The 19,959-nt window shown below is 37.8% G+C and overlaps 2 protein-coding genes across 2 annotated transcripts; both read left to right on the top strand.

The window, feature by feature from the left end:
* The first annotated feature begins 210 nt into the window (after window positions 1-210).
* On the top strand, window positions 211-3,254 carry LOC137815923 (amino acid transporter AVT1A). Its single transcript, XM_090296477.1, has 9 exons — window positions 211-529; window positions 787-1,058; window positions 1,404-1,618; window positions 1,795-1,818; window positions 1,937-2,117; window positions 2,216-2,435; window positions 2,726-2,861; window positions 2,966-2,982; window positions 3,080-3,254. Exons 1-9 carry the CDS (start codon window positions 330-332, stop codon window positions 3,252-3,254), a joined length of 1,440 nt encoding a protein of 479 aa, XP_090152603.1. The 5' UTR covers window positions 211-329.
* Window positions 3,255-7,947: 4,693 nt separating this feature from the next.
* LOC137815922 (uncharacterized) lies at window positions 7,948-8,721 on the top strand. Its single transcript, XM_068619030.1, has one exon. The coding sequence runs from the start codon at window positions 7,948-7,950 to the stop codon at window positions 8,719-8,721; it is 774 nt and encodes a 257-aa protein (XP_068475131.1).
* Window positions 8,722-19,959: the final 11,238 nt, after the last annotated feature.

Below are 19,959 nucleotides of genomic sequence, written 5' to 3'. Positions count from 1 at the left end.
GGTATGTGGGTTCCTTCCCTTCTTCTTTCCGCTTCACAATGCAACTGTTTTGCATCTTCATATCTTTCCCTTTTACCACCTTTCTTTCCTTCAACTTTTTCGAACATTGCTTCACATTCTTCATCATTACAAGCAGAGCCATTCAAACATCTAAGTCAATTCTCCTCTTTACCACCATTTTTTCTCTTTTATCTCCTCCTCGCATTGCCATTTATTAATACAAAAAAAAAACACTTTATACAAATCTTCAGATCCTTGTTGCCGTCTAAATATCAAAGAATAATAGTAGTAACACAAAAGATATATTGCTTTATTGTCAAATTCTAAGAATGGCCAATAAGGAGAATAACGAAAGAGAGACACATTTTTTCGTGGATAATTTCAATGAGGGTGTTAGCGAAGAACATAACACAGAAGCTGCTGATTACATGAGTGAGAATAGTAATCAATGTGACACTGATGATGAGGGGAATCGTAGAACGCATCCTCAACCTTCTTTCATTTCTCAACAGTGGCCTCAAACTTATAGGTACGAATCTTATTTTACCATTTATGTGTCTTTCTTTTTACATAGAACATACTTTACATCTTATGTTCCACCTTGTTTTTACATGAGTACCAAATTTTGTTACCTAAGGTTGTTTTTGCATGAACGTGCAGATGTTGGGTTGTCCTTTTGTTACTCATTAAACTAACCACATTCACTATTTTTCTCCTATTTCTCTTTCTTTTTTATTATTTTTGTTATTTATTTTTATTAGTATTATCATTATTCTTATATGACAGAGATGCCACGGATTCTTACTCAATAGCTGCTGCTCCAAATCTTGAATCAATTATCCGAGCACCAAGCGTTATTTATTCAAGCTTTATTGGTCTTGGTTCAAAGAGTTACTTAGAACATGATGAAAGGACTTCTTTTCTTTCTGGTGAGGAACTCGCTCATGCAGGGATCACAAGAAGACAATCAACATGGTGGGAGAAAGCTTCCATTAAACAAATTCCTGAAGAATTTCCAATTGAGTATGGATGTAGCCTCAGTCAAACAATATTTAACGGTTGGTATTTTAAGATAATAATCTTTAACATTTTATTAATTTGTTTAAGTAAAGTCAATAATATTTTAATTATGTTCAAGTGTTCCCAATAAACATTATGAAACATTATGAGTTCAATAGCTATGGAGAAAAGTTCCTCGAATTGGAGTGCATTTATGCATACTTTTATACTCATGCTTAGTATATATAGTAGATATTTGAAAGGCTAGTTTTTGGATTAAACTTTTGTAAGACACATGATGAATCCCTGTCCTAAAAGTTGTTATTTTGTTTATAAATATCTAAATCATATCCCCCTCGTTTATATTTGTAACTTAATTTTGTGAGATAATTGTACTTGGTCAGGGATTAATGTGATGGCTGGAGTTGGCCTTCTTTCTACACCATATACAGTGAAACAAGCTGGGTGGACAAGTATGATTGTGATGTTTTTCTTTGCAATTGTATGTTGCTATACGGCAGATCTTATGAAACATTGCTTTGAAAGCCAAGAAGGGATCATTAGCTACCCTGATATAGGAGAAGCTGCATTTGGAAGATATGGTCGACTTATTATATCAGTAAGGATTTGTTTAGCTTCAGCTATAGTTTTTGTAGAACATTGCCTTTTCTCCCTCAAAGAAGCTCTTTATTATATATACAGAATGAAAGTAAATTAACCAAATCAGTAAATCATCACATTGGTGCCTTTGTTAATCAATATTTGTTGACACTATTTTTTTAATCTTTGTAACAGGTCATTTTGTACATTGAGTTATATGTAAGTGTTAACATAGCATTACATCCATACGTGTATATTAATTTCTGTTAACAAGCAATCTTCTTCCTCATTTTTCTATATATATATATATGAATGAACTCTCTCTTCATGAACACAGTCATATTGTGTGGAGTTTATCATCTTGGAAGGAGATAACCTCACTGGGTTGTTTCCCGGAACATCCTTACACTTGGGGAGTTTACAGTTGGACTCCAAACACTTGTTTGGAATTTTAACTGCACTGATTATTCTCCCCACTGTTTGGTTAAAGGATCTACGCATAATCGCCTATCTCTCAGGTTCTCCAAACTCAACAAGATTCAATTGGTTGAAGGATCTTTGTTGTTCAATCTAAGTTTAGCAAATATTTACAATATCATTTGTGATGATTCTGCAGCTGGAGGGGTTGTGTCTACTGCTTTGATTATTTTGTGTGTGTTTCTTGTTGGGACAAGAGATGATGTTGGATTCCATCACAGTGGTCCATTGTTGAATTGGAATGGCCTTCCTTTTGCTTTTGGTATCTACGGGTTTTGCTTTGCAGGACATTCAGTTTTTCCAAACCTTTATCAGTCTATGGCTGACAAAAGAGAATTTACCAAGGCAGTGGTTGTGAGGTATGTAAGTAAACTTAAGATCTCCCTACTCCGTGGAAGCATTTGTTGCTTTCAATAGTTAGCTACACAAATTGATCACTTTATATTCAACATGTTTCATGGTTAAAATATTTTTGCATGTAATGATTAAAACAATTTTTTTGCTTTTTTACTTTCAGCCAAAATATTCAATTAAGAACAAATGTAACAATTCAGTGGTTACAAATAAAAAGGAAAACATAATATGTTTTCTCAAGGTGGATGAATCTTAATTCCTTCTTTCATATACCTAATTGAGTTCTTTGTTACAGTTTTATTCTATGCACATTTGTATATGGAAGCTCAGCTGTCATGGGATTTCTAATGTTTGGTGAAGGGACTTTGTCTCAGATAACACTGAATTTACCACCAAATGCATTAGCTTCCAAAGTTGCATTGTGGACAATTGTAAGATAATCACTTTTGGAATCTTTGCTATTTTTAATTTAAAGTTGTTTCTTTCTAGTGAACATTTACATCGTCTCTTATTTTACACTCTATTTTTTTTTCAGGTAATTAGCCCATTAACAAAATATCCTTTTTAATGAATTACTTGCTTATTGAAATCCAATGTGAATTGATTGTATTCAACATACATTTTTATTTAGCTTTTCTTTAATTATGAACAAATATGCTTTGATGATGAACCCATTGGCAAGGAGCGTTGATGAGTTGCTACCGATTAACATTTCAAGGACTTATTGGTGTTTCATTACTCTTAGAACAGTGTTGGTTATATCAACAGTTTGTGCTGCTTTTATGATTCCCTTTTTTGGTAAGTCTTACACTTTGCTTTTATGATTCCCATTTTTGGTAAGTCTTACACTTTTTAATATGTACAATACATTTCAAGTATTGCAATATTAGTCAAAGATACACTGAGAAAATGATGTAGTTTTGTTAGCATAAAAAAAATGTAGTTACTTTAGGCTAAATCATATTAGTACTTTGTTTTTTTTATCAGCAAGAAAGAATAAATAAATAGAACCACTTCAGGGGTGGTCCAACCCTTATACAAATTATGAAAATAAAACACATCTCATTTAACTACCCACCCCCAACAGAAGAAGATAAGCTACCACCTAACAAAAGAAACCAAAACAATAACAAACGCAACCTCAACATATAACAACAAAACTAACAGACCAATCAAACAAAACAGATAACATCTAAAAGTGACACCCAACCCAATCTCACAAACAACTAACGCTCAACCCACACAGGGCATCCAACCAGAGACTAACAAAAGCAAACAACTTAAATCAAATTCAGACAAGTTATGGGGGCAAAACATCAATCATAGAAGGAGAAACGAGTAAAGGGAACTTTAGATGTAACCTAAGACCAAGCTTTCAATTGGGCCAAAGAGAAGATTTATGAGTGATCCACCATTCCACCATTGAAAACGACCTTATTCCTATGACTCCTAATCTCCCTTACCACAGAAATCCACACACTCCCCAAAACTAAGTTGACAGATATAAATGCATTACAAATAGAAAACTGAATGAAATGTGAGAAAGAATCAAGGGGAGCAATCGACACCAAACCTAACCACGAAAAACACTGATTCTAAACTAACCAGACAGTTCTACAACCAAAAAACAAATGGTTCGTAGATTCCTCTTGTAACCCACACAAAGAGCAAAGAATACTTTCAACCACAACCTCACACCTAGCCAAATTAACTTTAATAGCAATCTTGTTTTCCAACACCCTTCAAATCGTAACCTGGGCAGCACGCAAGGCTTTAATGTTCCAAAATTGTTTATAATAACACGATTGCACCCTTTCACTTTCTCCCCTCAAAAGACCATAAGCAGAATTAACCAAAATTTCTAGAGACGCGCTACCTTTCCAGGACCACCAATCATCAGTACCCGAAACAAGACTCAACCCATATACCTCCTCGAGACGTTGTCAGACTTGGGCCTTCTCTGATGTGAGTTGATTTTAAGATTGCACATTTTATGGGTTGCACTTTGTTTATGATTTTTGAAATTAACAATTTAAGGTGAGAACCCAAAGAAGGTTCCCACTAGACACGAACTTAACCAAGTGGTTAAGTAAGTGTGGAGATTCACTTCTAGAGGGAAAAGAAAAAACAAAATTATATGGTGATGATGATGAAGAGGTACAAAATTAAAGCATGTACTGGAAAGCAACAAGATGGAAAAACCAAAAAGGAAAAGAAGAACACAAGAATATAAGATGAATGGAAATGGTGCAAGGAATGAAGAGATAAAGGAAGCTTATGGATGATCATGGTCGTCACACCACTTGGAGTGGTGCGAGACTTCAAGATGAGTGGTGAAGAGCCGCCACTTGAAGTGCACAAACTCCCAAGATAAGACCCACAAAAAGAGAGCACTCAGGACTCACTCAACACTTTGACAAAGTTTCTTTTCTATTCAAAATTCAATGTGTCAAATACATTAGGCAAGACACTCTATTTATAGGAGAGAGTGTCTTGGAGAACTAGATAGAGATGTAGGGGTGTCATTTGTGAGAAGTCTTCTAGAAGGTAGGTCACAAAAACCCTAAACCTAGAAGCACTTGTCATGAAATGTGGGCTTGGCACAAGCCCAAATTACTAAGCACACCCTACTCAAATTACTAAGCACACCCTACTCTAGTTTATTCTTCTATTTGGACCCTCAAAGTGAGCTCAATTTATTTACATAACTTCTCTAGTGGAAACACAAGAAGGAAGAACTTTTGATATTCTGGTTTATACCTGGTTCTTCTTCTGCTGATGCTCTCTCGAGGTTTGGTGGGGTCTGACATTGTATACTGAGACGACTGATCACAGTGTGAATTGTCGCTTGTGTCATTGGTCATCTGCTTGGCTAATTGGGTTGTATCATGCCCCCCAAGTTGGAAAGAATTCAACCTCGAATTTAGAACTCTTGCAAATAACATAGTTAGTTTGTTCATATATAAGATATTGTGTGATGTGGAATGTGAAGTAAACTTGTTCATTAAGCTTTGGGAGTTCATATGGTTGAATTCTAGATACAGACCATGTTTGTAGAGAATGTTTAGGGAAGAAATGATTTGTTTGTGAAAATCTTCTTAGAAGGTGAGAACCTTTAGGAGGTTTTTGAAGATCATCTCTAAACTTCTTAAGAATTGTTTGAAATATAAGTAAGAGACGATGGAAAGTAGAGCTCGACCCAACAGGGGAGGTGATCATGGGCGCTGAAATGACTTTACCACCTTCTTATTTTCGATTTTTCCTCACGGATATGGAGAGTTGGACATGGTCAAGGTCTTCCAAAGGAGAGCTAGGGTGAAATAAGTCTTCATATCACGCAGATTGAACAAATGGGGGAGAAGATTTGGGTTTGTAAGGTTCTTTGAAGTAAGAAATGTGGAACATCTTGAGAGGGAGTTGGACAATTTATTCGTTGGAAATATGAAACTCCATGTAAACGTCCCAAGATACCGAAGACACCAACTGGAACCTGTTAAGGAGGAGAGAAGGGAAATGAGGGTTACCCACCTGGAAAAACAGAGGGACACAAGGAAACAAAAGGAGATATGGGTTGAGAAGAAAAGGAATAGATCTTATGCAGACATTGTGAAAGGGACCAACGTTTAAGTCGCATTCCCACAATATGCCCTGGATGGTAAACCGTGTTGTTGGGCAATTTGAGGAGGTTCTGGATGTTGATCATCTAGGAGAGGAGTTTGTGAAAGGAGGGCTGAACAGGGTTAGTATAAGATATATGGGGGATAGATTAGTGATGCTGACCCCAAGAGAAGGGGAGAAAATGGAGGATATTGTTAAGTGCAATAAGGAATGATTCGACAGTCTCTTTGTGAGTATGAAGTCGTGGTCAGTGTCGTGTATGGCGGACCATAAAATTGCTTGGCTGATGTGCTACGGGTTACTGTTACCACTCTGGTATGAGGACTGCTTTGCAAAAGTATTAGGAGAAATGGCCTCGCTGGTATCTATAGACACATCTACGCTGTTATGGGAGAACCAGGAATATGCTAGGCTGCAAGTCCGTTTGAAGAACCGAAGCAATATCAGGCTGAAGAAGAGACTGCGGATTAATGATCAGATTTGGAATGTCCTCATTGAAGAAAAACCCCCTGCTTGTTATGAAGGAAGGCACACGGAATCCCGATATGATGACTCGTTTGATAGTGTGTCGTCATCAGGAACTTTTGTCGAAGAAACGGTTTTCTCTTCTAAAAGTTGTGAGGAGGAGGTCAGATCTGTATTCAGGGAGGAACTTTGATCAAAAGGGGAGGAGGAGGGTGGCAAGGTGGAGGAAGGAGGTGAGCAAGGTGCGCATAAGACAAATTTGTCTTTTAAGGTATATGCTGACAAAGGCATCTATGACTAGAGAATAGGTTGCACGTCTTGCACGAAAGAAGAAAGAATAGGCCAGGAAGCGTGTCAAGGTGTTGACCTAGATGTCAACCATGACCAAGGCCGTACTCCTTTATGCAGTAGTTACTCTACCCACGCTGAGCTGGCCAAAGTGGTGGTGGAAATTGAAAGCAATAACCCATAGGATGACCCCACTCCTTTTTTGGGCCAAGAAAGGAATGTGGAGGCCCATTGTCATGTGGTTCGGATCCCTTGTGGAACCCAACCTGGAAAAATAGACGTTGGGCTTTGTACGCTGTAGGAGGTTCCCCGATGTGAGAATGCTAACGGAAATACCAATCTTGGAAGTCCTCGCGGAGGTAAACAGGTGGAGGAGCGTGAGGTGGATCAAACCGGTGTAAGTGAGGTTAGCGGGCCAGGGAATCCAGGGATGGAGAATGATCCCCTATTGACAGAAAGGGTGGACGGGTGCCATGGCATGGAAGAATTCGACGGAGTTATAAGGGGCGTTACGTATGGAATGTCGAAGCCTATCGTGCTAGGAAAGGAAGGTGCGTCTGCAGGAAACAGGCTTATGCTCTCACTACGTCGGCCCAAGATTAAAGGTCTCACTGAATTGGGGGACTCTTCTTCAAATCCGAGACGATCAGTGAGAATTAATGCACGTATTACTCAGGCTGGGGTTTCTACTCATCATAGACACTGTACATCTTCAGATTCCATCTCTGATGGGGACTTCATTAACTGTAATTCTCGCCATTGTGAACCTGGTAATATGGTGGATCCATCAAAGCTTTGGGAGATTGGTAAACAGGTGGGGTTGATCTGTAAAAGGGATGAGGAGGAGGTGGTTAAGGAATACACGTGTCTAGAGGAGAGAGACTTGGAGTTTTTGCAAAGCTGTGAGGAGGGTAAGAAGAAGGATCATTTATGTTAATTGTAAACCTGAATATAAGAAGGGTGGGGGGAAGCACAAAAGCTAGATACTTGAGGCAAATTATAGCAAGTGAGGGAACATACTTCGTTTGTATTCAAGAAACGAAACTGAGTACTTGTACAAACGCAAGATGCTTCTCCCTTTGGGGGGACAACAATGTGGGTTGGGTTCATTACGGTGGAGACAATGGTAGTGGAAGTTTGTTGACTATGTGGCATAAGGATGCCTTTACCTATGAAAGTCATGAAATGGGGAAGTGGTTCATTGCGGTGGTTGGACAACACGTTAAATCTAGTTATAGGTGTGTGGTAGTAAACGTATACTCCACATGCTCCTTGAGAGAAAAGATTGATCTGTGGGGAAATCTATCTGCTCTTAAAATGGCTTCTTCGGACCCAGTTTGGTGCTTCTGTGGTGACTTTAATGCCATAAGAAAGCGAGGTGAAAGGAAAGGAACAAGTGTGCGGGACAATCATACAAGTGAGATGGGAAGGTTTAATAACTTCATTGTTACTAATATGTTGATTGAACTACCAATTGTAGGAAAAAAATACACTTGGTTTAGCTCAAATGGGAAGGCCATGAGCAGGTTAGACAGAGTGTTAGTCTCTGAAGAATGGTTGCAGGAATGGCCTATGGGTAAGCAGTATGTGCAACGTATAGAGGTTTCTGACCACTGTGCGATAATGGTGAAGTCATTGGACAAGGACTGGGGACCCAAACCCTTTAGAACCATTGATGCATGGTTTATGGAAAGGGGATTCTTAATGATGGTGAAGGATAGGTGGACCTCCTACCCCGCTCAGGGGAATGCTTTTACAGTGCTTAAAGAGAAACTGAAGCGTTTTAAGGAAGATTTGAAGGTATGGAACATGGATGTTTTAAGTATCATTGAGTGTACTAAGAAGAAGATTTTGGAGGAGCTTGAGGTTCTCGACTGTCAGGCATGTAGTGGTGTCCTAGAGGATAGTGAGAACCTGTAGAGGTTGGGCCTGTTGAGTCGTCTAAAGGAAGCTGATAGAAAGATGGAATCTCTCTTGAGCCAAAAAGCTAGAACCAATTGGCTCAAGAATTGGGACTCTTGTACTAGATTCTATCACTCTTCCTTAAGGTGGAAACGCCTTAGAAATGAAGTTAAAGGTGTGGAGGTGGGAGGTTAATGGTGTGAAGAACCTTGTACAGTTCGGTCTGAAGCGAATAAGCTCTTTGAAGCCAGATTTACATCAACGAAAGACTTTGGAGTAAGACTTGATGAGGTTGAGTTTAAATCCATAACCTGGGAAGATAACATGAGCCTTCTAAAGGAGTTTTCTGTGGAAGAAGTAAGGGATGCCGTGTGGCACTGTGAAGGCTCCAAGAGCCCAGGACCTGACAGGTTTAACTTCAACTTCATCAAGAAAAGCTGGGACTTTATAAAAGAGGAGGTTATGGCCATCATGAATCTCTCCCATGACACAGGTGCCTTATCGAAGAGATGCAACGCATCCTTCATTGCTTTGGTTCCGAAAGTTAGGGACCCTGTCAAGTTGGAGCAATATCGACCTATTTCGTTAGTAGGTGCTATATACAAAATCATCTCTAAGGTGTTGGCTGGCAGAATTAGGAATGTCATTTCCTCAATAATCGATGATAGCCAATAAGCTTTTGTTAAGGACAAAGGGATTCTTGATAGCGTGCTTATGGCCAATGAAGTGGTAGAGGATATAAGGAGGGGTGGGGGAAGTGGTTTGTGTCTGAAGGTGGATTTTGAGAAAGCTTATGATTCGGTAAGATGGGAATTTCTTTACGTTATGCTCCAACGGCTGGGGTTCCAAAGCAAGTGGATTAGTTGGATCAGAGGATGTATGGAAGGTTCCACCGTTTCAGTGCTAGTCAACGGGAGTCCTACGGAGGAATTTAAACCTTCTAGAGGGATGAGGTAGGGCGATCCTCTTGCTCCCTTCCTCTTCATAGTGGTAGCAGAAGGCTTGGCAGGTTTAGTAAGACAAGCTGCCAAGGCGAATCTACTCTCTGGCCTTAAGATTGGAAGGAAGAAGGTTGAGTTGTGCATCATGCAGTTCGCGGATGATACCATGTTTTTCTGTGAGGATTCCTACACCAATGTGGTGACGTTGAAGGCTATTCTCAGGGGTTTTGAGTTAGCTTTAGGCCTGAAGATAAACTTTCATAAGTCAAAACTAGCAGGCATTAATGTCCAAAGAAACAACTTAGCTTGCTACACCAAGACGCTGAATTATGCTCAGATGGGGATACCTTTTAAATATTTGGGCCTTGAAGTAGGAGGGAATCCTAGGAAGAGAAAGTTTTGGGAGTCTGTGCTAAACAAGTTAAAAGATAGACTCAATGTGTGGAAGAGTAGATTTCTCTCCATGGCAGGGAGAATTTGCTTAATCAAATCGGTCCTCACCTCTGTCTCGCTTTATTAAATTTCTCTGTATAAAGCACTGACTTCAATTTGCAAGAGTATCACTAGAATTCAAAGGAGGTTTCTTTGGGGCTGGGGGAAGGAGAAGAAGTCTATCTCTTGGGTAAGCTGGGAAGTTGTGTGTAAACCTAGAGAGGAGGGTGGTCTGGGTGTGAGAGATATTCGAAAGTTCAATGCATCTCTCCTGGCTAAATGGAGGTGGAGGTATATCTCGGAGGAGAAGGGGAGATGGAAGGAACTGCTAGACTCGAAGTATGGCTCGAAAGTGCAGATACCGGTCAAACTTCAATCATGGTGGTGGAGAGACTTGCTCAAAGTCTGTCGGAAGGGTGGTTTCATAAAGACATTGGATGGAAATTAGGATGTGGAGACAAAATAATGTTCTGGGAGGATGTGTGGATTGGTAATTGTAATCTTAAAACTTTGTTTCCCAGATTATACTCGTTATCTTTAAACCAGGGCAGAAGGTGGAAGAGGTAGGTGTATGGGAAAAGTCGGGTTGGTGTTGACGGTTAAGGTGGAGGCGGGAAAGATTTGAGTGGGAATCCGCGCTGGTAGAAGAGCTTGATTTGCTCATAGCCACGAAAATCGTGCTTAAAGAAGAGAAGGATGTTCAAGTGTGGGGGAATGAGGAGGAAGGGTGCTTCTCAGTGAACTTTGCTTACGAATGTCTGTCCAAATATGAAAGAGGCCCCCAACATGATGTCTTTAAGTCACTGTGGAAGGCTAAGGCTTTCCCAAGTGTGGTGACTGTAGCGTGGAGGATTCAAATGGATAGACTTCCCACTAGAGTATGTCTGAGTAGGAGAGGAGTGTTGATGGAAACAACCTTATATGCTCTATGCCAGACCAAGGAAGAATCGTGTCAACATCTCTTTTTGGACTGTAAATATGCTTCCCAAGTTTGGTCCATGTGCTTTAGGTGGATTGGAATATTGTTTGTTCAACATAATGATATTATGACCCACTTTGAGAGCTTTAACCTGTTTCAGGTTAGTCATAATCAAAATCTGGTTTGGAAAGGGGTTTGGACAGTGGTAGTCAGGTGTATTTGGGATCACAGGAACTTGGTAGTGTTCAAGCAAGGTGTTGTAGATGCAGAAGAAATGTTTCAGCAAGCACAAATTAAATCTTAGCAATGGATGAAGCATAAGACAGATTCCTTTAATTACTCCTTAATGGATTGGGTCCTGAACCCAATGTGCTGCATTAAAAGCTATACGCAATTAGGTCTTTGGAGGCACACTTTAGTGTAGGAACGGGAAGGAGATGCTGCAAGTGAGGGCAAAAGGCAATGGTAGGGTACTGATTGCAGGGTTTAGACGCTGTTGACTAAGGGTCTCCTAGTCTTGTGTTGGTTTTGCTCTGTTTGTAGGAACTGGCTGAAATCTGGTTAGCTTAGTTCCTCAGTCAGAGCTGCGGTGAACTGCTCCTATCTGGCTTTGTTGGGTTTTGGAAGCTTCTACCACAGTCACGACTTGTTGGTTGGTGTTCATAATATGCTTATGGTAGGATGCAATGCTAGCGAGGTGTCCATGCCAATTGTGAAGGTGAGAGTTTTCTGGTGTGGAGGTTTTCTGTATGTGCAGGTTGGGTGCCTTCAGCTATACCAGAGTAGATTTACAGATGGTGAACCCGTTTGAAGGAGTATTTTAGGTTCTATCATGGTGGGTTGTGGTTTTGTCTTTGCTGGAAGTCGTTGATGTCCCATGGAAGGTAAGGTTTCTGATATGCTGGAGGAACTGAAGGACTATTGTGTGGAAGTAATTAAGTAGGTGTTATCTGCATTTCAAGATGCCACGGTTAAGTGCAAGAAGACAAAGGGCCTACATAGTTGTTGCTGAATGGTGCTAAGGACATGGGTTCCTATTGGTGCTGTTAAGGGGAGTTCTATTGCAGATTTGTTCAGCTGGTTTATACTGGTTTTAGGGGAATATAGATCAACTTGCTTAATAGGGAGGAACTTTCATCAACAAAGGAATTGGATATGGAGCAATAGTGAATTCAGATTTCAGATTCCTTTTAAAGGTGAGCAGGTTGCAGCTACGATCCTATGTTCTGATCCAGATGCTGAGTCCAAACCGTTATGCGCTTAGTGGCTGCAACTGTGGTTTTATGAGCCAATTGGATGGAGCTGAGGGTTTGGTAACTGGTTTTTAATAGATGGTTGGCCTTTGGTGCATACGGTGCATTTTTGGCTTCTGTAGGAGTAATCCTTAATTATGATACAACAATAAGTCTATGCGTGAGCCAATGATGGCTTGAGCTTGTGTTAAACCGTTAGTTTGTATCTGAGTTTTGAGTTTTGTATAAGGGTTGGGACACCCCTCAAGTGTCCCATTTTAATTTCATTAATTCATTGTTGATAAAAAAAAATCTCTAAACTTCTTTATCAAAGTTGTCAACTATTTAGAATGTTTTGGTAATGAAAAAGGGAAGAAAGAAGTATACCTAGGAGGCGTAGTTAGTTTTTTATGGGTCAACATTATTGTGTTGATTGAGTGAGACAAGATGATGAGACCCGTTTTACTTTCCTCTTTTTTTTTATTTTCTCTTTTGGTTTTCATTTTTATTTGGTCTTTGGGAGAAAGAGGTTTTAAGATAACCTTATGCCCTTGGAAGTTGAAAGACATTTTATTGGTATGATCATCATGTAAAACTTGTCTATCATATTGCCAAGGCCTTCCCAATAGAATATGTGTTGCTTCCATTGGCACAACATCACATAAAACCTTATCTTTATACTTTCTTATAGCAAAAGTTACGAGGACTTGTTTATTGACCATGATTTCACCCTCTTCACTAAGCCATTGTAGTTTATAGGGCTTTGTATGAGAGATAGCGGGTAATCCAAGCTTCTCCGCTACTCTTGTACTTGCCACATTAGCACAAATACCCTCATCTATTATCATGGAACATAACTTGTTGATAAGGCAACGGGTCTGGAAAATATTTTCTCTTTGGGTTTCATCCAAAGGTTTTGGAATTGTTCCCAACAGTCGCCTTACCACCAATAAGTAACCTTCAGAAGGTATCTCACATTCATTTTCACTAGCGGTTTTTGAAGGGGTAGGAAAGTTAGACCTAGAAGATTGATCACTATTGTCACTTACTACTATTCGTCTTTTACCATCATGGTTCTTTTAGTTGGACAATTGGCAGCTATGTGCCCAAAACCTAAACATTTAAAAAATTTTGTACTTGAGGTTTTGGTGGGTGACTTAAGGGTAGAGGTGGTAGGTTTGTCTTTAAAAACTCTATGGTGAGAAAGTTGTTTCTTTTGAAACATTGGAAGGAATTTTTTTTAGAAATTTTGTTTTTATCCTTCCATGAAGATTTGTATAAGGCATCATTATGAGTATTTTTGAAATTTGTTTTCTTCAAAAGTTGTGATTCCACCTTGATGGCTAGGTGAACCAATTTATCTAAAGAAGAGTACTCATACAACTCTACAATATCTTAAATTTCTCTCCTTAAACCACTCACAAACCTAGCTATCTTTGACTCTTCACTATCATGCATATTAATTTTAGTCAAAGTGGTTTCTAAGTTTTAAAATATTAATCTATCTTCCTATGTCCTTGATTAAGTCGTTGGAGCTTCAACAATAGTTCTTTCCTATAACGAGGAGGAACAAACCACGCGCGCATGCATTCTTTCAAATCATACCAAGAGACCATGATTGACCTCTTGTTCAAACCAATGTCCATTAAAATTTGATGTCACCAGTGCATGACATAATCTAAAAACCTTAGGGAAGCTAACTTAACTTTTTTCTTCGACCTCATATACATTAAATATTTGTTCTACCTTAGCTTCCCATCCTAAATACAAATTGGGGTCACTTTCTCCACTTAAACTAGGTAATTTTACAAAAGGAAAATAATTCTTTGGTGGTTGGTGTTGATGGTGCCTTTCTTCAAAATTATGCACTCTCCAATCTTGTTTTTCTTCTAGACTTCCATAGTACCTGTAATTTCTAGTAACTATTCTAAGCTCTCATCTCCTTTCTCTAGCTTGTCTCTCTTGAGTCTCTTCTAATCTTTGCATCCTTTCCACTAGTTGCCTCATTTCCTCTTCTTTGTGGGCCAAGCTTCTCTTGGCATCCGCAAGCTCCCTCAAAAGATGTGCTTTTTGAGGAGATTGTGACATTGAAGACTCCCCCAAATATAAATAAGCCATGATTGTGCACAAAAGAAAGCAAACAAATAGTGAAAATAACAATTTAATCCACTCACTCACTTGTATCACTCGACTATTTAGTAAAGGAGAGAAAAAGTTTAATTCACTCAAGAAAGATTCGCACTCAAAAAAGGTCTACACTTGGTAGCAACACTTCAAGTGAAAGAGGTCAAAGATCTTATCACTAGCTCACTAAAGAAGCCCCAATAAAACTTAAGAAAGATTTGAAGACAAGAGAGAAAAGTTAAAAGAAGGAAAGCTAAACCAAGTGGAATTAAGATAATGACAAAACTTAAGCAAGACAAACAAGAAAAGCACTTATAAAGACTCAAAGACACTTACTTGAACTTTAACTATGAAGATTTAATGTCCTTAGAAATTGTGAAAGCAAGAAGGATTAAATTCCACAAGTATGAAAACAATTTGCCATATACTTAGAATCCTCTTTAGTAATTTGAAATGTGAATGCACTCAATTTGTTTTTGTCTTTATTTTTATGGATTCAAAATTTCCTTATCCTTTTTTTTTCAGGCATATATATATAATTTATTTTTTTGAATTCACTTTTCAATTTTTGAAAAAAATATGGGATTGGGATTCAATTCATATGAGCATTTGCATTCTGCTTGGAATTAAATCACCACTACTCAAACAACTTCTAAATTGTTTTAGCTCTTCATAATTAAAATCAAAATAAGTAGAATAGATTTAAGACTCCTAGAACACTATAAACATAAGACTCAAGCAAATGAGGTAAGGAAAAAAATTGACAAAAAATCAAAAGTAGAATTTAAAGTGCTCAATGAATAAAAAGGCAGAATTGTAAATGACAAGAATTTTAAGGCGGAATTTAAAGGTGTTGAATGTAAAGTGGAATTTCAATTGCTAGAAGATAAAAACAAAATTGAAATATGCTGGAATTTTATAAAATCAACTCAGAAAAGATAAGCACAATTAAAACCATGCTTTGATTACCACATGACGTGAGTTGATTTTAAAATTGCACATTTTATGGGTTACACTTTGTTTATGGTTTTTGAGATTAACAATTTAAGGTGAGAACCTAAGAAGATTCCCACTGGACACGAACTTAACCAAGTGGTTAAGTAAGTGTGAAAATTCACTTCTAAAGGGCAAGGAGAAAACACAATTATATGGTGATGATGATAAAAAGGTGCATAATTAAAGCATATAATGGAAAACATCAAGATGGGAAAACCAAAAAGGAAAAGAAGAACACAAGAATATAAGAGGAATGGAAATGGTGAAATGAAGGAAGAGATGAAGAGATAGAGGAAGCTTATGGATGATGGTGGTGATCATGCCACTTGGAGTGGTGGGAGACTCCAAGATGGGTGGTGACAAGCCGCCACTTAAAGTGCACAAACCCAATATAAGACCCACAAAAGGAAAGCAGTCAAGAATCACTCAACACTCTGACAAAGTTTCTTTTATATTCAAAATTCAATGTGTCAAATACATGAGGCAATGCACTCTATTTATAGGAGAGTGTCTTGGAGAACAAGATGGAGGGGTAAGGGTGTCATTTGTGAGAAGTCTTCTAGAAGGTAGGTCAAAGAAACCCTAAACCTAGAAGCACTTGTCATGAAAGGTAGGCTTGGCACAAACCCAAATTACTAAGCACACCCTACTCTAGTTTATGCTTTTATTTCGACCTAAAAGTGAGCGCAATTTATTTACATAACTTCTCTTATGGAAAGACAAAAAGGAAGAACTTATGATATTCTGGTATATATCTGGTTCTTCTTTTGTTGATGCTCTCTCGAGGTTTGGTAGGCCTGACTTTGTATACTGAGATGGCTGATCACAGTGTGAATTTTCGCCTGTCATTGGTCATCTGCTTGGCTAATTGGATTATATCATCCCACTCAAACAAACTTCTTTTCCAAACTAAATTCCAGCTCCACACACCATTGACCTAAGTCCCACAATCCTCCAGCAAAGAATCTTTGTCAACGCACAAGGAAAACAATCTCGGGAATTTACCCTTCAAGGTAGCGTTACCCACCCATCTGTCTTCCCATAACTTAATACCCTTTCCATTATCGATTTCTCACTTAAAATGATCTTCGAAATTATCGCCCCAATCCTTCAACACCCACACCTCCTTCAAATCCAGCTACCAAAGGGACTCATAGTTGTTTGAATTGGACAATTTCAAAGTTCTCCAACCTCCATACTTGGAATCTAAAACCTCCTTCCAAAAACCGCCCTTGGAAGAACCCAACCTCCAAATCCATTTCCCTAGCAAGGCTATATTGAATAGCTTCATATTAATAACCCCAAGACTGCCAACATCACGTGAGTCACACACCTTTTCCCAAGAAGCCCACACAATCTTTCTCCCTTCGGACCCCCAACCCCAAAGGAAGTTCCTTTGCAGTTTCACTATCTTCTTCACCACAACAAAAGGTATTTTAAACATAGAAAGATAAAACAATGGGATATCTTAAAGAACAAACTTGATAAGACAAATCCTCTTGGCCATCAAGATAAACCTACCTTTCCATCTTCCCAATCTAGTCTTTATTATTTCCACCACCCCATCCCAAAACGCTTCCTTCCTATGACACCCCCAACAGACATCCCAAGGTATTTGAAAGGGGTTTTCATCACATCGCCATTAAGAATAGCCGCAAAGCGACAAATCGTATAATGGTCAACCCCCATCCCTCCAATACTGCTCTTCAAGAAATTAACCTTTAGACCTGAAGTCAGCTCGAAACAACTTAAAATAGCTTTCATACTAAACACACTTTTGATATTCACTTTGCAAAAACAAAATAGAGTATCATTCGCATACTGAAGCATATTAACCTTAACCTTCTTAACCCCAACCTCCAAACTCTCCACCAAATCTTTCTCAACTGCTTTCCTTACCATTCCTGCAAAGCCTTCAACTGCTATAAAGAACAAAAACGGAGCTAAGGGATTTCCTTGTCTCAATCCCTTACGACCATGCTACAAATATGACATCTGGTTAAATGTTTTGTATCATTGATAAAAAAGACAAATTATATTTGAATCTCAATCACTTCATATTCCCCTCATTGCTATAACTATTTAGATCATAAAATAGGTGTGAGATTGTTATTACTCTTCTTAAAAGTGTAACAATGCATTTTATGAGATAATGCTTGATTTTTTTTATTTTTTTCTCTTAATCACAGTGAATATGTGAAAAGTATAATGTTTGAAAATTTTAGAGATGTATATATTATCACAATTTTAATAGTTATTTTTCAATTTAATATTTATCAACATACATAATTTTATATAATATATATGCCTAGATTTTAAAATAGTGAATTTTCATTGTAAATAATCACTTTAGTAAGTTACAATAAGATATGGAACTAAAGAATCTTATTATATACGATTAATATAGTTTTTATGTACTTTTTTTAATCAATATATAATATTATCAACTGATCATGGATTGACTCAGAGTAAGTCGGCCTCCCTTTTACTTTTCTATATAGCCTTCATATTCGTCCCCAACACAATAATGAAACACCTTATTCCCAAAAAAACATTTGTCCTACCATAATCTTAGACAACCCGCATACCAAATAATCTACTAAATTTTTGATGATCTACGGAACAATTATGTTCAACTATTTTAATGTGTATGTTTGTCATTGTTATTTATCCCATCAACTTGGATCTCTGATTTTCTTTAGTTGTCTGCTTCCAAAACCACGAACATACATTCCTGTTTGGAATCTCATACTGTTGTTGATCTCATTCATTTACTCTCTAATAAGCATTTTTATCCAACGTATGAATACTTGCTTTAGATGATCTTTGTAAAAGAAATAGACACAACTAGATAGCCCCATTCAAGCATATTAGATTTCAATAGTATCATATGATAAATATGCTACCCTGAACCATCAATATATTCATGATAGCCTTGTCTTTTTACAAGAAATCTAGGAAAATCTATTAATATTCCAATCTCAAGTACCAAATGTTAGAATTATAGGCCTTAAACAAGAAGGGAGTGAATTGTTTTTGAAAGATTTTCGTAAGTATTGAAGGTAGAGTGAAAGACAATGAAGAAACAATCAATTAGAAATTGTTCAGCCAATTAGAAAACTGTTTTTAGTTTGATTCCATAAAATCAACCAATTGTTTTTGCGAAACAACCGGTTGTTTATACCAACAGTTTAGAAAATCAAAGCTAAATCAGTTTAATGAGTGTAAGGATAGAGAGATTCACACAATATGTTTATATTGGTTCACTCTTAACCAAGAGTTACATCCAGTCCTTAGCTAACCACTGAGAATTCACTATGTAATCAAACCTAGATTACACAACACACACCAAGAGTGATGATCTTGAACCCCTTAAGGACACACACCACTCTTTGGCAAAACACACAGTTTCTAGAACAACCCTCTGAAATTGCACCACACCAAAACACACAGAAATACAATGCTTAAGGAAGAAGGGAATAGAGTACACTTGGGTAAAATCAAAGATTAAAGTTCAAAATTACAAGACAATCCTATTCCACACTTGAGATGATCCAATAGCTCTTTTAAATCTTGAAAAGTGATTTTGATTGATCTCTCTTTCTTAGTTAATGACCAGGAGCGTAAAACAACCTTTTTATACTCCAATCAAATGGTCAAAGCAGTTAAATAGAGAACCAAAAGCAGTTTGAATCATCTAAAATAGATTGATACAACTTTACAAAATTCTGTTAAGGTTTTCAGAAAAAACAACTAGTTGAATTCTCGAAACAACGAGTTGAATTGGTTCAATTAACCTTGGATCATCATAAAGAGTGGATTAACAAATTTAAATACTTGTTGACACACACAACCAGCAGCAAGGTCTTCAAGCATTCCTCTTGGATTTGTAGACATCAAAGCGCCTTGTTCAACAATTTCTCCCTATTTGATGAAGACAAATCCCTAGTTTGCTTGTGTTGTAGTGTTTGAATTTGATAGATCTTGCAAAACAAAATTTGTGCATATACAAAGCATACATAGCATCAGGATAACCTAGGTTTAAAAGGCACACAAGAACCAATTTTCTGCATAAGCCTTTAAACAAAAAATCAGTAAAATAGAGTGTAAAATCAATGCAAAATTGAGGTGCAGATCAGTGAGTATATCAAAGTTATAGCAGCAGTTATAGCAGAATAAGGCACCATAGAGTGTAATAGCATAATACAACACACAAAACCACTAATTCTACCCTTATTTGTCTTCACAAATAGAATATGAGAAGGATAAAACAGAATTAATAAAGATTGTTCAGCAAGCTTAAGCAGAAATAAAAAGTAAAGCATGAAATCCTTCAATCCTCCTTGCCATACTGGAACTTAAATAGCTGGTTTTGGACAACCTCAATCTGTTCAACCAAATTTTGGAACTTGGCCACACAAAACTCATGATGATTCCTTTGATCATGTGCCAAGTTGTCCATGCGAGTAATCATAAACGTTTCAAAGGGTGTCATGAAAGTGATACGATCATCCATAATTCCAATGCTTAGACCAGCACCATAGGTTTCACCAGGAACATCATTGCCTTGATCTCCATGTCTAGTTTGGTGTTCATCAACACCATCATCTTC

This window comes from Phaseolus vulgaris, chromosome 1, assembly GCF_051622355.1.
Source record: "Phaseolus vulgaris cultivar YP4 chromosome 1, ASM5162235v1, whole genome shotgun sequence".
NCBI classification, from domain to species: domain Eukaryota; kingdom Viridiplantae; phylum Streptophyta; class Magnoliopsida; order Fabales; family Fabaceae; genus Phaseolus; species Phaseolus vulgaris.
This window is presented reverse-complemented; position numbering and strand designations above follow the sequence as displayed.

Bases quoted from the DNA above. Each gene is read 5' to 3' on its own strand.
- LOC137815923 (XM_090296477.1), top strand. From the start codon at position 330: ATGGCCAATAAGGAGAATAACGAAAGAGAGACACATTTTTTCGTGGAT. The intron at 1,059-1,403 runs GTTGGTATTTTA...GTACTTGGTCAG, and splicing joins CAGTCAAACAATATTTAACG to GGATTAATGTGATGGCTGGA. The intron at 2,118-2,215 runs GTTCTCCAAACT...ATGATTCTGCAG, and splicing joins CATAATCGCCTATCTCTCAG to CTGGAGGGGTTGTGTCTACT.
- LOC137815922 (XM_068619030.1), top strand. From the start codon at position 7,948: ATGTGGCATAAGGATGCCTTTACCTATGAAAGTCATGAAATGGGGAAG.